This window comes from Callionymus lyra, chromosome 1 (genome assembly GCF_982586985.1).
Source record: "Callionymus lyra chromosome 1, fCalLyr1.hap1.1, whole genome shotgun sequence".
NCBI classification, from domain to species: Eukaryota; Metazoa; Chordata; class Actinopteri; order Syngnathiformes; family Callionymidae; genus Callionymus; species Callionymus lyra.
Genome location: NC_141818.1, coordinates 11,048,417 through 11,067,823, shown reverse-complemented (window position 1 = coordinate 11,067,823; position 19,407 = coordinate 11,048,417). Strand labels below are relative to the sequence as shown.

The window sequence follows — 19,407 nt, the reverse complement described above, 5'->3', positions numbered from 1 at the left end:
TATGAATATAAATGTATTATTATCAAACTTCCTACTGATATTTTCTTCCCGTCGTTGAAGTCTGATTCAGTAGATCTAAGAGTGTCCACTTATTTAAAACTGTGTGGTCCACTTAATGTCAGTGAGAAAACGATGCATTTTAAAAATCTAAATATGAATAGTGTCACTTCACTGTGTAAATGTATCATTTCCTTGTTGCTTCTGTTTGCACAACTGTTAACTAAACTATAATAACTATATATAACTATATCAATTTGGTGGTAATATGACACTCACAGACTCTAGACTGGTATGAGTCACAGTGAGAGAGAACGATGACATAATGAAACCAATTATTACATAAACATAAATCATCAACATAATGTCAACAAGTTACATATTTTTGCTTTAATTTCATTTTCAATGAATTAAGAGTAAAAGTATTTTAAAGAACACAACAATAGGTGAAATAGTTGCCAGAGAAGATCAATGGTAGGTAACAGGTTTTGCACAAAAGAAAGCTTTTAATATATTTTGAAACAAAGCTTTTGTTTGGACGTTATAAGCTTGGCTTCTGGCCGGCTAGTAGACAATGACAGTGGAACGAGAATGTGGGTCAGATTGAGCAGGACACACTCTCTCATACACATGTTTTCATGCACAAACACAGGTGAACAAAGCCTCCCTGACTTTATTTCAGCAACTTATCTTCTTAAAACGTTAGAAGCAGCTGCTGTTTTGAAGACAGTTTCAGTTGAAAAGCATTAACCAGTCAAGAGACAAAACAAGAGATGGCATGTTTAATCTAAAACAATATAGTCACTAACCTCTGGGTTAAACTGTACACATGTGCCGGCTTGAGGCGAGAGCTGTGGATGGCAATAAATAGAGCTGGATGTAGTTAAAAATAGAAATCATTTCCTCATTTAATACAAAAACATGTGGCAAACACATGCTTGTTGAAAAATTAAATCATACTTCATACTCACAATCTACTCAGACTTCTTGATGTGGACAAAATTAACCCAAATATTGAAAGGTTGAAATCATTTAAATTATTCTATATTTGTTCTATTTTTTAAATTATTCAATATTTTTTAAATTCCAGGCATTTAAATTCAATATTAAAAAATACAAAGCCTTTTAAATTCAATATAAAAAAAATACGAAGCCTTTTCAATTCAGCATAACAGAGCCACCAGACAAAACCAAACGAGTACCGAGTAACTGGATCATACTTGCATAAACGATCAGGTGACGACGTCACTGCTGCATCAGTTTAGAGAGTTTCATCAACTTTTATTTTAACATCTGGAGTTTAAACATCTTAAACGATAGTTCACTCTGGTGGTCTGGTCCTTTAGTATAAGATAATATACTTATTAAACATAGTTTGTTGAAGCCCCTCCCACAATGTCTGTTCGGCTCAGTGAGTTAATGTGATGTCTCATCTTTTGTTTGGTACTTTCTACATCAACTATTTCCATATTATTTATTAACTATGTACCACAAACACATTTGTTTTCTGCCCTCCGGGTCACCTTGACCCAGAGGGAACACAAGGGTCAAAGCTGCAAAACATAACATTTAAACTTGTTTTTGTTAACAATTGCAACACATATTATATGTTATAAAACATTGTACGAAGATATTTCTTTAAGCTACATTCATTAAAAGAAATAGAAGCTAAATTAGGAAATTATTACTTCTTGTTTGATTCATGAATATTCACACGAGAGGTGATTGAAAAACTCAAGACATTAATCAATGAAAAATGTTAAAAAATAATTGCAGGAAGCCTATCCCAGCTACACAGGGTGAGAGGCAGGGAACAGTACACAGCACACTGAATACATCACAGGGTTCACACATGTTCGATGGTGACTCTACAACTGCCATCTTTGTTATTTGGACTGTGGGGGAGAATAATAAAAACCGAGGAACTCTAAGCTCAGAGTTGCTTCGAGCATGAATTGACAGTGAACTGCTGGCTATGAAGCTGCGAACATAAAGCGGAATGATTCATTTAAGTTTCTGCTGGATTCCCAAGCATGTTCAAAATGCCACAACAAAAGTTAATATCTGTGAAACATTCCCTCATGAAATACAATCTTTATTTTCTTGACGATGTTGACAGTGGAAGTTTCTTTGAAACACAAATATCCTCCATAGATGTTCTACACCACACACAGTAATGAAAGATCTCTTAAATCAGCAGAAAAAAAGGAACATGTTTTCAGTGTAACCACAGAAGAAAAGAAAAGTGTTCCTCCCTCCTTCTGACAAATGAGGACTGGTTGTTATTTATTGCATCACAGCCGAGCACCAACAGCTTTGCAGTTGTTTCTTTTCAGAGAGACAGAAACCTGCTTATAACAGAATCTTTAAGGGTTTAATGTGTGTTTAATAACAGTTTATTACCAGTATTGAAAAAAAAAAAAAAAACTTCGGCATTTTTTTGGATATGTTGTAAAATATAATTGATTGAAATAAAATACAAATAAATTTAACAAGTACCACGTAAGCAAAAACAGCTACATTTAAATTAGATCACAAAAAGTTGTCAAACAACAAAACATAGTCAATTAATATACAGTATTTATTATACATTTCCATAGAATGATTTGCTTTGGTATTTATCTTTCAATTCATTAAATACTGTAGATTTTCAAATGTATTCCCCATTAGGTAAGAGGAAGTGACGAAAGAGTGGCAGACAGAAGACCGGAAGCTAATCTTACGAGCAGGTGCTAAATTACCTGTTGAAAGATACGTGTCTTCTCTGGCGCAGGAACGTTGAGAAACGTGTTTGAGGTGAGAAAAGATACTTAACCCTTCCGATAAAACACTTAAAAAATCCTCTAAATGAAGCGTAATATCTCATTTGCTTGAGCACAAGCGTAAAATAGATGCTGTAGATCTACTGCCACCCAGTGGCTGTTGCTATTTATAACTCACGGGTTGTCCGTCAATGGTGAAGTAATGATTTATAATTTCAAGTAAACAAACGGCAAGTTGTGCTCTTATGAGGTCACAGGAAGGATGTAAAAGTAACCAAATGTCAACCAGAGAGCATGAAGATAGGGAAATTATGTGCGCAACACTTCCGGTTTGGAGTTTGACTTGCTGTCAGTTCAGTGTGTACGACTGCAGGTGACACCGTCACTACTCCTTCTTAAGAAAACAGAACTAGTCAATAGGTTTCCTGTGCAGCAAACTGTGATGATGCAAAACACAAACACATCCGCTCCCAGGCTACTCGTCTTTGCTTTGTTTAAACTCTCCAGTTACTATATAAATAAACCCCCTACACAGAGATTCCAATACATTCGATTTATTTACCAAAATAAGCTTCAAGAAATGAACCGAGAGTAACTCAACAACGTGTCACATAGTTACAGTGCAATAATACTCACTTTCTGAGCATCAGTGATCTACCGGGAGTTTACCATGAGCTAATATCTAGTCCATCAGACTCCAGTTGTTGTAAGAATATTTAGTTAATTCCTTCACAATTAAGGCAAATTGAGAATTTTAAAGCATTAATAGATAAAAACGGATGTAAAAAAAAAAGGCTTTGGAAAGGCACAATAACACAAGTCATTGATCATTCTTAATTTATGTGTTAGTATAAATGACGGTACACAGTACTCAAGTAAAAACAACACAATCATAGAGTTGGATTGTAGACACATACTTCTTAGAAATGAATGACAATATAATCAAGTCTGCCATCTGTAGTAAATACAGTGTCCTTAGAACAACACAGACACTATAAATGCTTCGCTCAGATTGTCTTTCGTTAATCATTGATGTCATGTATTCAAGCTTTTCTTACTCAAGTTGTATATTAAATGTTAAGTGTAATGATAAGAGCCTTTATGACCAGTGAGAGTGATGGGAATGATCTCTCCGATGTTTCAAGATTTCCTTGTAAGAAAACAACAAAGCAATAAACGGCACACGAGTATAAAATAAAATAGAAAATAACAATCCAAGTACAAATTTAAATTATAACCTTTCTAACAGGAATCATAAATATTTTGTCCGACACAAAGAAACTTTGAAATAAACACAATTACCGTATGCATGAGTCATTAGACTTGTGCAAGAAGAACTCAGTATAAACAATCTTTGAAGCCGGCAAGAGTTAAATCTTCACTCCAGCGCTCAGCAAAGACTCGGACCGTAAATTGTCCAAATTGTCCAAGTTGAGCTTTTCTTCTTCCAGTGCGGGAAGATCCAGGTCAACTGTTGTGCGTATAGCTGCTCGAAGTCTCTGCGGGTTAAAGGGGTAGCAGTTAAATAATGAAGGAACATGAGGATGAAAACATTAATTCAGTGATGATGTAACTCCATCATACCTTTGATTGAACCTCAGAAAATTAAAAGATTATGCTTTAAAACTTCTTTTAATGGTGTTTTCGTGGAGGCAAGGCCTGGGGGCCAACTCTTGCCCTCTAAATCATTTAGCTGGCCCTCGTGATGGAAAACAACCCACAAAAATGGCTTTGTTTGTACTACACAAAGATAAACAAGTGACATGATTGTCTTTTCATAGTAAGTCCATGGTCGGAGTTCCTGTTATGTCAGTTAGTTAGTTATATATGACTTTTGAAATGTATGTTTAGTAGGAACAGACCTCCGGACAGACCTTCCTACTTTGGATAAATGTCAGCGTCATTACTGTACAATAATTTAGATGGTGGTAATATACTACTTTAGATAATGGAAATACTTAAGACAAGATAAGACAGATAAAAAACAAGTCAAGCCTTAATGTATCAGCAGCATATTAACCAGTTTATTATTACATATAGTATTTACTAGAATCTCTTTTTGCATAACTATATTCTACACTGGGATTGTTAACTTAACAACCTCATCAATTACTAACAGTGGATAAGAAGAAATGAGTCTATTAATGTTTGATATGTTCCCAAGAGTCATTACAAATGTGGGATGGAGTATAACTGACCTGAAGAAAGGAACCTTTTTTGAAGTACAACTCATGAATGGCACCGAGTGGAATCCAAATCAAAGAAGCCATTGTTATTATCCAGCCGACAAAATCCGCCCATTGTGGGTACACGTACGACCCGTAGCGTACTGGAGAGTACTGGATAATTCCAGCAACCATAATGCACTACAAGAACAAAAGTGGGAAAAAATTAGGAAATTTAAATGAGGGAAAAATTGTGAAAAATGTATATATATATATATATATATATATATTCTGTGACGCATCAAACATGACAAATCCAGATATTTAAAACTCACCAGCACTAACACGGGAGAAAGAAACATCCAACAAACTCTGAAATACAAGCTAGGTCTTGATCCTCGCATCTTCTTCACCATGTCAGAGAGGTTACGCACGCCTGATGGGAAGAGATATTTTATATTTTAGTTGTATCTCACGCAGGTCAATGCTCCTTGGATTTTACCGAAAATCCAGCAGACGGAGACAACTTCGAAGGAGGCCATGAAGACGAGAGAAACGACAGCAGTGTAGTGGTTCATCAGCTGGAAGGTGTAGATCCCACCCTGGTGTGACGGGAGACGAGTGGTAAGTCATGTGTATCCATCAAGAGTGCACATGTTTCTAGAGCACCTGGGTGATGTGTGGGAGACCCAGCAGAAAGCAGACCAAGCAGACCACCAGAGTCAGCAGCTCCTCACGCTTTAGGAAACGCAGGATTTTGTCCCCAAATTCATCTTTTAAGAACGTCACACCAACTTCAACGGTTGCAAACTGCCACAGAAAAAACACATGTTGATGAAGTGGGGGAAAAAATGACAGTCTTATAATGAATCTTCTTATTGATTAGTTATAGTTCAAATGTCAAATCAATATACTGCAACTGTTACCACCAGTTTTATAGTTTTACTCTGACTTCATGAGGGCCATATAGATAAAGGCTCACCTGACTGTCCAGGCCCAGACACAGCAGCATGAAGAAGAAGAGAGGGGCCCACAACTGGTGGAGAGGCATAGTAGCCAGGACCTCAGGGTAGACCACAAATACCAGACCTGGACCTGTAACATGTAGAAATGTGGATAAGCGGATTTGTTTTATGTATTTTTGTGATGAAGGAAACTGATTTGATGGTTTCTTGGATTGATTTCAAGATATAGGACGAAGTGCCGGGGCCACATGCCTCTTTTAACTGTATTTACCTGTGGTGAGTCATCTGTGGTTAAACAGGGGTTTACATAGAGTAGTTGTAGGTGAATGTGAGTATCTATCTATCTATCTATCCATCCATCATGTGTGAAGATAAATAATTCATTTAATGGGTTCCTGTGTGACTTAAGACTGACTCTCCTGTTTTAAGAAAAGCTCACCTGGATGTCATTTATTTATTTTCTCCAGTATATGTTTCATTGGGGTGTCTACTCTGGTGCTCAGGTTGCATTGACCTCATGGTTGTACCGAGCCAAACTGAACAACTGCCAACAGGTTTGATTAAAGTCGCCGAAATTGATGACTGTTAAATAATTAAGCGCGAAACTGCTCAACCATGCGTGTCTGCGATACCTCAAGTGGATTCAGGAGATGTTATCTGCATTTAAAAGCATCTACGATCACACATGTGCTGCAGATAAAGGATTTAAAAACTTTTATTTTGGAGCCTACCGTCTGTGGTTATCTTGTCCACTGGCAGGTTATGTATGTTAGCCATGTAGCCGATGCCAGAGAAGATCACAAAGCCGGCCAGGATGCTGGTCACCGAGTTGGTGACGGCCACGATCAAAGTGTCCCTGAGAGTTGAGAGAACATCACAGTCACACCGGACCATCACGAGAAAAGGGCCGCGAGCTTCACCTGACGATGTTGTTGTTAAACTTGTTGTAGCTAGCCATGGAGATCTGGGATCCGAAGGCGATCCCGATAGAGTTAAACACCTGAGCGGCAGCGTTCACCCAAACCTTGGCGGCAGGAGGTGGAGATTAAATCAGATTAATAAGAAACTCTTTCTGTCCAATCATTCAGAGATGTTGTTGACGTGCTGGCTACTCATCTATTTCCCGCTTCTTACCGTAACCTCGAAGAGTTTGTCCCAGACAGGCGTCACGAAGTAAAGGATCCCATCCTTTGCTCCAGGAAGCTGCACGTTATTGATGAGCAGAGCGATCAGGATGAAGTACGGAAATATAGCTGTGAAGTAAACCACCTGTGTGAGAGAAGAGAAGGATAAAAACATGTTTAGTAACTGTGTTACGCAGCAGATGATAGAGGTGAAGACACAATAGTTTTGCTTATGTACTGTGACTCAGCACTTTTGAGTTCACGGTGAGTAACGAATCTCTTCCTGGTTTATAAAGGAATGAAACTCCAGACTGATCAACTGTGGTTTTTGTTGATCTTATTCAACATGATTCAACTCTCAACATGAAGAAATGTCATTCATGAAACTGATCCCATGATCAATCAAAATGTAAACAATGCAACATATAAAGTTGTTTGTTCTCATGTCGGCTTGACAGAGCAGGAAGAAGACGTCATGATATTTGATCACACAAACCTGTGCAACTGTGTTACTGTGATCAAATAGTTGTCCCTATTACAACACCACAGTGTTCCAGCTCCATTTATAGTATTTTTTTATTTACTTTTTTTTTTTAGCTACTAGCTGTCTCTATTTGGACGTATTTGAATTTCCGTGCGGCTCTTTTGTCCTCCTTTCTGCCCCCCTTTCCTTGAACTGATCGATTCTTTTTCCACCTTTAACCTTCAATGACGGGTCGTTGGGCTACATGTCAATTTTTAAACAAAACGAGTGTTGTGTAGTCTGCAAGTCTATGAGACATCTGGCAGACACAAACACATACCTACTATTATATATATTATGTGTATATATATATATACAGTATATATTTATATATTTGAGAGAAAGAGAGTTTGTGGTTGGTTGGTGGTTTTAACCCCAGTTGTGTGGTTTTCTCAGCTGCTATACATGGCACACATTTAGACACACAAAATGGATAATTTAAACTCACAAAGAAAGCCATGTTTTTTTTTTAAATATAGAGTATACCAGGCGAGTTAAGTACATGCATGGACATTGCACCATAGATTTGCCTTGTCTTTGCTACTTTTTAAATACAGGTTATTTTAACGTTTCAATTCTGTGCAGCAGCATCTCTCACAACAATGAAGTCAATAAACGTTTGATTGATTAAAGAGAACGAACCTTGCCAGTGGACCTGATGCCTTTAAAAATGCATAGGTAGACGATGACCCAGGCAACAAAGAGGTATCCTAACAGCTCCAGTCGAATATTTCCTGGCTCTCGGATGTCACTGGATTTTTCCAGGAGTCGGTTCCTTGAAGTCAACACAACATTTAAACACAATTAGGAAGTGGAAACAAATAAGAATGTGTAGGACAAAAAGCAGATTTAGTTTGTATGACCCGACGGATGAAGTGGAAGTAGAACTGATACTAATACAAAGTACGTATCTAGTTACAGACACTATACAAGTTCCATCATCTCAGTTTCAACTGAACTCAACATAGACTGAATAAACTTCAACACCTGATGTTGACAAAACATACATCAGACTCTAGTTTGTTGCTAGTCAAGTAGCACTTTTCTATAGGTAGAACTAGTTCCTATTGAACTAATGGATAGACAACTAGTCAGTTTCAAGTCAAGGATGCACGTCTAGTTATCTGAACGTATTGATCGAAGAGGGTTCTGGTCCAAAAGCATTGAAATCTGCTCACTCAAAAAACTGCTGGCTGGCAGACTGCAGGTGACTGGCGTTCCTGAGAGAACCACTGGAACAGTTCTCCGCCACATTCCATGTGTTGTTGCACGACGTCCACGAGAGCGTTGAGTCAAAGGAGTTAAAAAAGTACAGAAGTGCCCAACTCATGAGCACATTGTAGTATGTACTGAACAATATGGACATGAACACAGTGGCCAGACCCACACCTGTGGAGGGTAAAAACACACAATTAGACGCTAAAAAAAGTTTTGTCTAGTTACTTTTGTCTCGTCCTGAAATTTCGATTCATGTGTATGTCGAGACCGTGGCAGCAGAAACGGGAACATCTATAGTCACATTTATCATGGAATACTCTTTAGATTTGTAAACTTGTGTCTCAACTACAGTTGAATTTGTCTGTTAACAAGCTTGTAATAAATACATCAAGATCTTTAACCTTCACTTATTTTATTGGTATATTTACCAAGTGATTGAATCTGTCTAATGTCCTGATGCTTGTAATCCTATTGACTGGCAAAGTTTCAGTTTATGTTATGCACAACATAAAGGTCATAGGTTTGAATCCAGATTGAGGGAAGTGCAGGGTGTGGGCTGAACATGTGTGGACTTGGCATGGTCTTCCTACAGGCGTTTAAATTATTTTACACGCAAGAAATATACGTTCCCTCTGTTACAAACTGGGATAAACTTCATGCAGGTGAACAGGATCACATGGGTTCATACTTCTGTGTTAAAGACAAAAATGTGGGTTTAATTATTAATTCTTCATTGAATACATCAATTACTTTCATGTCAGGAAGATTTCACTAAACCTTTCAAGTTGAATGAATAAATAAAATACTCAAACTAAAAGAGATGACGACAAAACTTCCAACTAAAATAACAAATCTCCCGTTACAACGTGTAAGAACACAAAAAAAGAATCCTTCAATGTTAATTATTCACCACACTATTCCCATGGATTACACATTCTTCTTCAACTTGTGTTCACTTCCACTGTTCTATTATTTCTATACTTTTCAATACTATCCAGTTTGATGAGGCTTGAAAAAAAAAGGTTTCTTTCATCCCTGAATCTTAGTTGTACGTGGTAAGAGACAGCTATGAGATTTAACAAAGGACACCTGTGAGAGATTAGAAATTCCACTGCGCTCTCACACCTGAAGATAAGGAGATGACTTTCATTCAACTGAACACCTGCTTCTATCCTTGTTTTCTTCACATACTGTATCTTCTTGAAATACATTTTCAACATGATCGGATGTTATCACTAATTTCACAGAAATTGGTTTCTTTGAAGCATAAATTCCTCTTTAGTAAGGTTGATACTTTTAAACATTGCTGGACGAAAATACAATGTTTAGAGAATCCCTAACTCCCTTTTAAAAGGGATGATTCTCATTGACTGTGTGCGCAACAATCTTAGTTCCTACCTCAAGGGCCTGGCTTGTATGAAAACATTGAAAACCTTGGAGATAAATCTTGTATGGAAAACACTTGACTAGACCAACAGTTGCACAAAACTATCTCCTTGGAAAATGTTACTTGTTTTTTGGTTTCAGAGTCAACTTTTCTTCATTAAAAAAAAAGATTTGCTGCAGGAGTTTCTGGAGATGGAACCATAAGAATATACATAAACCAAGGAAACTCAAGTATTTCCTGAATAAATAAAAATACCAGATGTTTAACGTAAGTAAAGCCAGTCACTAGTCGAGCCTCTGTTAAATGCAAACTGCTCAAATACCATGATTTGTTGATCAGTGAAGTGCGTCAGAGAGTTGATCATTTGGATGAGGCAGATGTGATTTTGGGGACAACAATCATCAGAACACAGAAGAAAACTACCTTGTTTATCAGAGCATTAACCAGGAGGAAACGTTTTGACCGGGTAGATTATCTCTGTTTTAGGATAAAACAAAAAAAACTAAAGAGAAAATCATTTATTAGAACAAGACAGATTATATATCCAGTTTGTCTAGCTAGCATTGAGTGTTGATGGCTGAGCTCATGTTTCTTACTATTGATGATGTGTTTCTTACTCACTTATATGCTCGTCTAAGAAATATTAAAGCAGCCTTGTTTTCTTCAATATGTTCAATTAAATGTTTTTTGAAATAATATCATGGACCTTGTAACTTGACATTTTCCATTCTTTTTTTGTTTTCTTCCTGTTAATCATACGATACACACAGAAGCTACTACTTTATTGCATAATCATCATTTGAAGAAAACAAGGCTGGTCTAATGAGTTAAATTCATGCCATTCCATTTTGAGTTTCTCAAGGCATATATTTATTATCTAGTTCCAATTTAGCAATCGGACATTTTGAAATAGTCTTTAGAACAAACTGCTAACAATTACCAATGTAATCTTCAGGAAATAAACAAGTTCTCAACCATCAACACGAGGAAACAATTTAAAAATGTAAAAGAAGATAAAAGATGGAATAAACGGAATGGAATTCATCATTAAATACAGATTTTCTCAGTTTGTATGTTCAATAAATATCCTTCATTTTAATCAGTCTAATCTTAATTTTCTTAACACCACATTATCTAAAGAATAATCTTGTTTTTCTTCTCCGTAGATAGCAATCGTCATCGTGTACCACCAGAAGGTGTAATAGATGTCAAATGTTTCTAATACCAAACATAATACAGAGTTTTACAGACTTTTTGTTTGGTATCATTAATAATGTGGTGTTTATTTTCCAGGTATATTGCACTGAATCATTCCACAGCAAATATTGAGTCACTCACCTTTGAGCAAGGGACAGACTTTGGCTAGAGCGTGAACCGGTCCGAAGCGAGTGTATTGTCCGATGGCAAATTCCATGGTTAGGAGAGGAATGCCACACACAAGGACCATGGTCAGATAAGGAATCAAGAAAGCACCTTAATAGAGAAGCAAAAAAAGACAAATCAACCTCAATAAAAAAATTAATGAAGTTAAAACGGCTGCAAGGATGAAGTTGATATTGTTTGGAGTTTATTCTTTGGTGTGATGATACCAGTGGACAGGAAGAGATTGAGATACTTGTCTCCCTGGACACATTAGGAGAATGTTAGAGATTGGTTTAAAGGTTAAGAGGAGAATGCAGACATGGTGGAGAAGACTGCCAGAGGTGATCCATGACAGAATCGTATCGGATAACAATTTCTGGACTCGCGAGAGAAAGAGGGAGGTGATGATAATAAACGTTGATGGAGGTACCAGGCAAATGAATAAGAGAACCATTGAGGATAATTGATGCAATGTAGGTGTGGCTGAGGTGAAAGAGGATGACTGAGTGGGGCAAAAACAAGAAAGATGAGAAGAAAAAGGGGTAGTAGAAAATTCAAACTAAAAATGTAATTGGAATGTTTTTTCCAATTACATTTTTAGTTTGAATTTTCTAGTCATATGGAATGTTGAACGCCCAGTCATCTGACTTTCACATATTTTGGTGATGTAAGTTTAAGAAACATACCTGTTTTTCTTCTCTGGTTTATCCATCACAACTCAACATTAAAAAAGACACGTTATTTATTTTCTCTTAATTACTTTGATCATTAAGAATTAGTGGATTTATCGTCTCACTGTTTTTGAAACTCACTTAAAAAAAAAAAAAATCACATTAATCTTATTCACTGTAGTTCATGCTTTATAGTTGTTGTTGCTTTGTTTTATTTAGGTTAGGTTAGGTAGAACTTTATTGATCCCTCAGGAGGTCTCCTTCGGGAAATTGTTTATTTCCAAATTATCCACAGCAAATAAAACAAATAAAATTAAATTAAAATGTATTGTTGTAACACCCCCCCCCCTTACTTTTTTAATATTCTGTCCTAATTTTGCGTTTCACTGTTGCTTTTAAATCTGTACAGTGACCTTGAGTGCTGTGAGAGGATCCTTATAAATAAAATGGATTATTATTGTTAGTCTTGGACAGTAAAATATAATTTTCTTTCATTTTTCTATCTAATAAACACCATTGAACACCAGCTGAATGCCAACATTAGAGTCACACACACACACACACACACGTATGTATGTATATATATATATATATATATATATATATATATATATATATACGGACTGTTTTAGGAATCATTTTGTAAAAAACAAAAAAAGGAACCATCATTTTTCGTCTCATAAGAGGTCACATGTGGACTCGTTGAACAATAGAAGTTCAGTTATTGAACGTTACATAGTAATAGTGAATGAAGTGTTTGTATCACTGTATCTACTGTAAGTATGGAACTCGTCACTGGATCAAACGTGTGGGGGTTCTAAAGGGTCAAATGTCACGACAATGACTGGAGTAAACGCACCTCCGCCGCTCTGGTAGCACAGGTACGGGAACCTCCACACGTTCCCCAGACCGACCGCGTATCCAACGGACGCCAGGATGAACTCCAGCCGGCCGCTCCACGTGGGTCGCTCCGCGGTCTTACCGGCTCCGGGCTGCGGGTCCGAGCTCTCTCTGGGGTCGGAGGGAGTCCTGACATGACTGCTGAGCTCCATCGGTGATGTAAGGACAGTGACTGGAGGACAGTGAGCCACAAATATACGTCCTGGCCGCGGCGTCTGGACGATGGTCCGGGATTAAGAAAAAAAAAGACCTGGATCCAGTGAGTTAAACTGTCTCTGATCCGAGACACTGTCCAAGTGTCATAACTCCAAACCCGACAGTCCCTCGCAGTGGAGTCGCTCACTCACGCCTCTGTCCTTTTCAAAATAAAACTCCGGTCCAGACCCTATTCAGAAGGAGGAATTACATTTCCGCTGTAATAAATAGTGAATATTCACAAATAATAACAACGTGCATTTTAATAAAGGAAGATTATTTGCCATCTACGCGTTAAAATTGAGATAACTATTACGAGCTTCTATGACATTTTTTTGTTGGCCATCAAAATATTTATCCTTTCAATGGTGGTTCTCACTAGAGGCCCTTAGTATATCACTTATTTACAAAAAAGCGTGATGTTAAAAAAGATACCTGTTAAATAAGGCATTGTACTGCTCTTAATGTGAAAGCCGAAAGTGTATTTCCGCCTTCTGAATAGCGTTTTGGGGGGATTTACCGTAACGTTCAGCGATAAGGAGCACTCTAGATTTAAGTGCGGCTCGTTTGACTGGAGAAACCTGAACGCGCGGTAGCTTCGCTCCTCCGTTAGAAACCAACGGAACTTATAACATCAAATCTCCGTCGACACGTTCAACTAGCATTTTAAAAGACGCTATTAAAACTGCGTGCGAGTTAATGCATGGGAAACAGCGACTTCCTGTAAAGGGTTAAAAAAAAAAGGTTAAACTTCCCCTCAAAACTCTGTACTTTTCCATTATGGGTCTGTTTTATAATGATAGAATACAAAAATAAATTAGCATATAAAAATGACTCAATTTGTTTTTAAACAAAGTAGGATTTTGTAACTTCAGTTTGGCATTACACAACAGATTTTCCCATCTTCTTTTGAACGAAACATTGTTTGAATGAATGCACTCGACAAAAGACCGGACATGTATATAATATGCGTTTAAAAATAAAATGATATGAATAAAAATGTTTTATTATCAAACTTCCTTCTTCAATTTTCTTTCCCTCTGTGAAGTCTAAAAACTGTGTGGTCCGCTTAATGTCAGTGAGAAAACGATGAATTTAAAAAAATCCAAAAATGAATAGTGTCACTTCACTGTGTAAATGTGTCATTTCCCCGTTGCTATTGTTTGCACAATTGGTTACTAAACTGTAATAACTATATATATAATTACTAGACTGGTATGAGTCACAGTGAGAGAGAACGATGACATAATTAAACCAATTATTACACAAAACATGAATCAGCATAATAATGTCAAAGAGTTACATATTTTTGCTTTAATTTCATTTTTCAATGAATTAAGAGTAAAAGTATTCTAAAGAACACAACAATATGTGAAATAGTTGCCAGAGAAGATCAATGGTAGGTAACAGGTTTTTCACAAAAGAAAGCTTTTAATATATTTTGAAACAAAAGACTTTTGTTTGGACATTTTAAGCTTGGATTCTGGCCGGCTAGTAGACAATGACAGTGGGACGAGAATGTGGGTCAGATTGAGCAGGACACACTCTCTCATACACATGTTTTCATGCACAAACACAGGTGAACAAAGCCTTCCTGACTTTATTTCAGCAACTTATCTTCTCAAAATGTTAGAAGCAGCTGCTGTTTTGGTGAAAAGTCATTGAACCACCTTATCTTGCTTGACGCATTTGATAATGCCAGGAACTTTAAAAGTTGTGTCCTTATTCTTAAAGACAGTTTCAGTTGAAAAGCATTAACCAGTCAAGAGACAAAACAACAGATGGCATGTTTCATCTAAAACAATATAGTCACTAACCTCTGGGTTAAACTGTACACATGTCCCTGCCTGAGGCGAGAGCTGTGGATGGTAATAAATGGAGCTGGATGTAGTTAAAAATGGAAATCATTTCCTCATTTAATACAAAAACACGTTCGAACACGTGCTTGTCGAACAGAAGAACCACATTCAATGACGGTTAATCATGTTAGGATTTCCCCGATAGCCATCTTTAACATTTGGCTTAGTTCTCGACCACTCTCAGAGAAGATTTTTTTATTAATCTATTTTTGCTTGAACTTAAAGTACTACGTTTATATTTGTGTTTGGTGCGTGTATGATGTTGTTTTTCTTTTTAGTTTATTTACATGCAAATAAAGTGCTTTGGAAAACAAAAGAAGAATAACTTCATCTATTAATTCTTCATTATTAAATATTATCGTTTCCCATTTAAATATTAACGACTGTTTGCTTTTCCATTTATTAACCGAATCACCAGAATGTGGAAATTTACCGGCTCTAGACTTTTTCAATGGTTTGATTAAGGTTGTCAAAAAGAATAATAGACTAGGGTTGGTGAAGATAATCCCAGAGGTCTTGTTAACCCTTTAATGCCTTGCGAGACGACAGTGGAAAATCACTGGCATACACTGGTTGGATAAAAACAGACTCTGGTCTTTCATGTTCAACATTATTGTGAGACAATGGATTCATTCAGTCGAGTCTGCTACAGCGTTCAAATCTTGCTTTTAAAAGCATAAAAAACATCTGATAAAGCCAGGAATAGAACAGCTTGGATAAGCATACATTAGTGATGTAATACAGTCAAAATTGATTTGTTTCTGCAATATTATTTAACTCAAAAAATATATATATTTTAAATTAACTTGGGATAAAGGGTCTGATTAAATATTGACGACAAGGAAAATGCAGGTCAGTGGGCAAGTAAAATTTAATTTCCGCCCTTCATGTTTGCATAGCTCTGTGGTTTCTGTAAAGCACACGCAAAGTGGTTACTAGAGATTACCCTTTAGTTTCGGAAGCTAATTGGGATGGTCCTTGTTTCAGTTGAGGGACCTAGCGATGATCCCTGCGGGAGCAGCAGTTTGTTGTTCTTGTTTTGCCCAGGTCATGGGTTAGAAAAGGCCCTGATAATTATTTGAAGAAACACTTATAACTTTAAAACTACCACCAACAATGAATCCGGCAACTATTACAGTTATACCTAAAAAAGGAAAAGACCAAAAATTCTAAAATTCTCACTAAAGTTCTGTCTCGTCGTCTGGAAACAGTGATGGCCAAAATAATACACCCGGACCAGACTGGTTTTGTGCCAGGTAGGCAATCTTTCTTTAACATGCGACGTTTACTTAATATTTTATATAATTCCCATTCCACTGAAATGCCAGAAGTTGTTATCTCACTTGACGCTGAAAAAGCATTTGATCGGGTGGAGTGGAATTACTTATTTACAGAGTTGGGAAAATTTGGTTTTGGTTCGAACTTCATATCTTGGATCAAAATAATATATTCCACACCAGTGGCCGCAGTACACACTAACTCAATAACATCAACGTATTTTAAACTTTACAGAGGAACAAGACAAGGTTGTTGTCTCTCACCTTTTCTTTTTGATTTAGCTATTGAGCCTCTGGCTCTGGCCCTAAGGAAAGAGAAGGAAATCTTTGGAGTGCTGAGGAACAAAGAAATTCATAAATGTTCACTATATGCTGATGACCTTTTGCTCTATTTGTCTAATCCAGTTGTTTCAATACCTGGAGTTATTGAAATATTAAAAATATTTGGTCACATTTCAAGTTACAAATTACATTTTTCAAAAAGTGATGTATTTCCAATCAATGATCTGGCAAAATCAATCGACTATAATATCTTCCCTTTTCAGTTAACAAACAAATTTACCTACTTGGGTTTAAAGATTACACATGTATACCAAGATTTCTTCCACAATCACTTCAAAACTCAGGCCAGCACCAGATCTCCAACCCTGTTGTGAAAAATTCTAGAAAGATTTGGAATCAATTTCGGAAACATTTTAATTTAAAAGATTGAATTACATTCTCTCCCTTATTGAATAACCATCTTTTCCCCCCATCCGAGATGGACACTGGTTTCCAGGTCTGGCACAGTAGTGGACTGGTATTTCTAAAAGACTTGATTCAAAATAATCATTTTCTAACATTTGAATATCTACAACAAAAACACAATCTTCATAAAAGTAATTTCTTCAAATATCTCCAAGTCAGGAGTTTTGCCAATAAATATCTTAAATGTCCACTTGTGCAATCCAACAACACATGCAATGAGATTCTTTCCTTAAATCCACACATAAAAGGTAATATTTCCAAAATATATATATATATCATGCAAAATGTCAAACCTCTGTCATGGGATACAACTAAACTAGCCTGGGAACAAGATATAAACATTAAATTATCTGCAAGTTTCTGGCAGCGTAGCTTAGAGTGTATCCATTCGTCATCTTACTGCATACAGCAACGTCTCATACAATTTAAAGTGTTACATCGTTTGCATTATTCAAATGAGAGACTTGCTAAAATCTGGCCAGACGTCAGTCCACATTGTTTAAGATTTTCTCACAGCCCAGCTACTTTGGGTCATATGTTCTGGTATTGTCCATCACTCAAAAGTTTATGGAGTAGAATATTTGAATGTATTTCCCACATGTGTAAAAAAGCAATAACACCTTCTCCACACATCTGTATATTTGTCGACCTCCACCTGACCTCTCTGTATCAACAGCACATGCAAACGCAATTGCATTTTCCTCACTGATGGCACGCAGACTTGTTCTTCTGCAGTGGAAGTCAGACAAGCCACCATCATTTAAGAGTTGGGTTCAAGAACTTCTCTCTATGTTGCAGTTAGAGAAAATAAAATACAGTCGGTCAAATTGTCTGGAGAAGTTTCATGAAACCTGGTCCCCTTTCATGCAGCATGTTAAAGAGCTAAACCTTACATAATACTTTAACAGTTTGGGTTATATTTTTATTTTTACCACCATATGTATGGAGTATTGTTTTTTCTTTTTTTTCTTTTTGTCTGTTTGTATCAATATATACTATTATGCATCATTGTTCCTCTTTGAGTTGATTCGTTTTATGTGTGTGTATGTATATATATACAAGAATGTTTTCACCATTGTTATATTTTATTCATCTGTCTTTGTCAAGCCCTGATTGTTAAGAGGTGTGTGGGGGTCTGGATTTCTGAGACCGCGGGGTGGTTTTCTACGGGGGTGGAGGGTGGGATCTTTCTTCATTTTTGTATTATACCTTTTATTTTACTTATTTTGTGTGTGTTTCAAAATGTATGTCTTAATATCTGAAAATCAATAAAAATATGTTTAAAAAAAAAAGAAAAAGGCCCTGATTTCAAGTTTTATGAAACATACCCCCCCCCCCCCCAGATTTTTCAAGTTATAAAATGAACCGTTGACTATTTAATCTCTCTGGCCTCATTTAATCCACAGTTTACTACAGGTTCACAGTGCCCTTCCGCCCTGAGTCTACGGATACCGACCAGATTCCCCTAGATCTGAGGCCAGTAACACCCACACCATGGATTACCAAACTTGTAACAACCTGTTATGGAGACGTGAAAGATAATTCATTTTTGACACCTGGTACAACGGAATTTTCTTTTGTTTCCTCTGTTAATCCCACTGAAATGCAGAAGTTTGTATGATTTTTTTTCCCCACACCTTAACCATCAATGTTGTGTAAAGTAACATTTGTATTTTGTATATTTTTTACCACAAGGTGAGATAAGTAAGTCTTAGCTCATGAGCCACATCTATATCCAACATACATTTAAGGAGTTTTTACTAAAATGAAAGTTAATTTGAAGTATTGTATGCCAGGTTTTTATTCCGTAATAAAATAAATGTGGAAAGAAAACAGCCAATTTTGAACCAATAACTTGTCCAAACCCCATTTTGGTTTCAACCAGTGTATGTCAAGTAAAGATGTATGCATCATTTATTGAAGATGTATGCATCATTTGTTTTTGCCATTTAAAGTGTGTCAATGTCAACAAATGAAAGTTGGTGCAAGTTCCTCATGTTTTGTCAGGCAACAGTTGCTACGATGGATTCCTGCTTTTAAACGGTTGCTTAAATTTAGGTCCATGTGAAATGGAAAGAAAGGTTATTTAGTTTATTACCACATGTACAAAATATGTCATATTTGCCTTTTTTGTAATGTGTTTATCTGATATACATTTGTTATCTTATAAATGTAAATTTACCCACAACTATTAAATATAGTTGTCCAGCTCCTTAAATGGAACGAACTGCAAACGGCATTAACAAAGTTTAATA

General features: G+C 36.6%; 1 protein-coding gene across 2 annotated transcripts; it reads right to left on the bottom strand.

The window, feature by feature from the left end:
- Nucleotides 1-2,114: 2,114 nt before the first annotated feature.
- On the bottom strand, nucleotides 2,115-13,408 carry LOC148087934 (sodium- and chloride-dependent GABA transporter 1). Of its 2 annotated transcripts, XM_087792951.1 has the most exons (13): nucleotides 13,034-13,408; nucleotides 11,480-11,614; nucleotides 8,715-8,925; nucleotides 8,179-8,311; nucleotides 7,024-7,158; nucleotides 6,810-6,913; nucleotides 6,621-6,745; nucleotides 5,907-6,019; nucleotides 5,594-5,734; nucleotides 5,427-5,526; nucleotides 5,260-5,360; nucleotides 4,958-5,125; nucleotides 2,115-4,258 (listed from the first exon to the last, which is right to left on the bottom strand). In XM_087792951.1, exons 1-13 carry the CDS (start codon nucleotides 13,224-13,226, stop codon nucleotides 4,130-4,132), a joined length of 1,788 nt encoding a protein of 595 aa, XP_087649077.1. In that variant the 5' UTR covers nucleotides 13,227-13,408; the 3' UTR covers nucleotides 2,115-4,129. The 2 variants fall into 2 exon arrangements, with proteins under 2 accessions (XP_087649077.1, XP_087649087.1); XM_087792961.1 differs by lacking the exon at nucleotides 13,034-13,408 and having other exon boundaries at nucleotides 10,565-11,577.
- Between the last annotated feature and the right edge of the window lie 5,999 nt (nucleotides 13,409-19,407).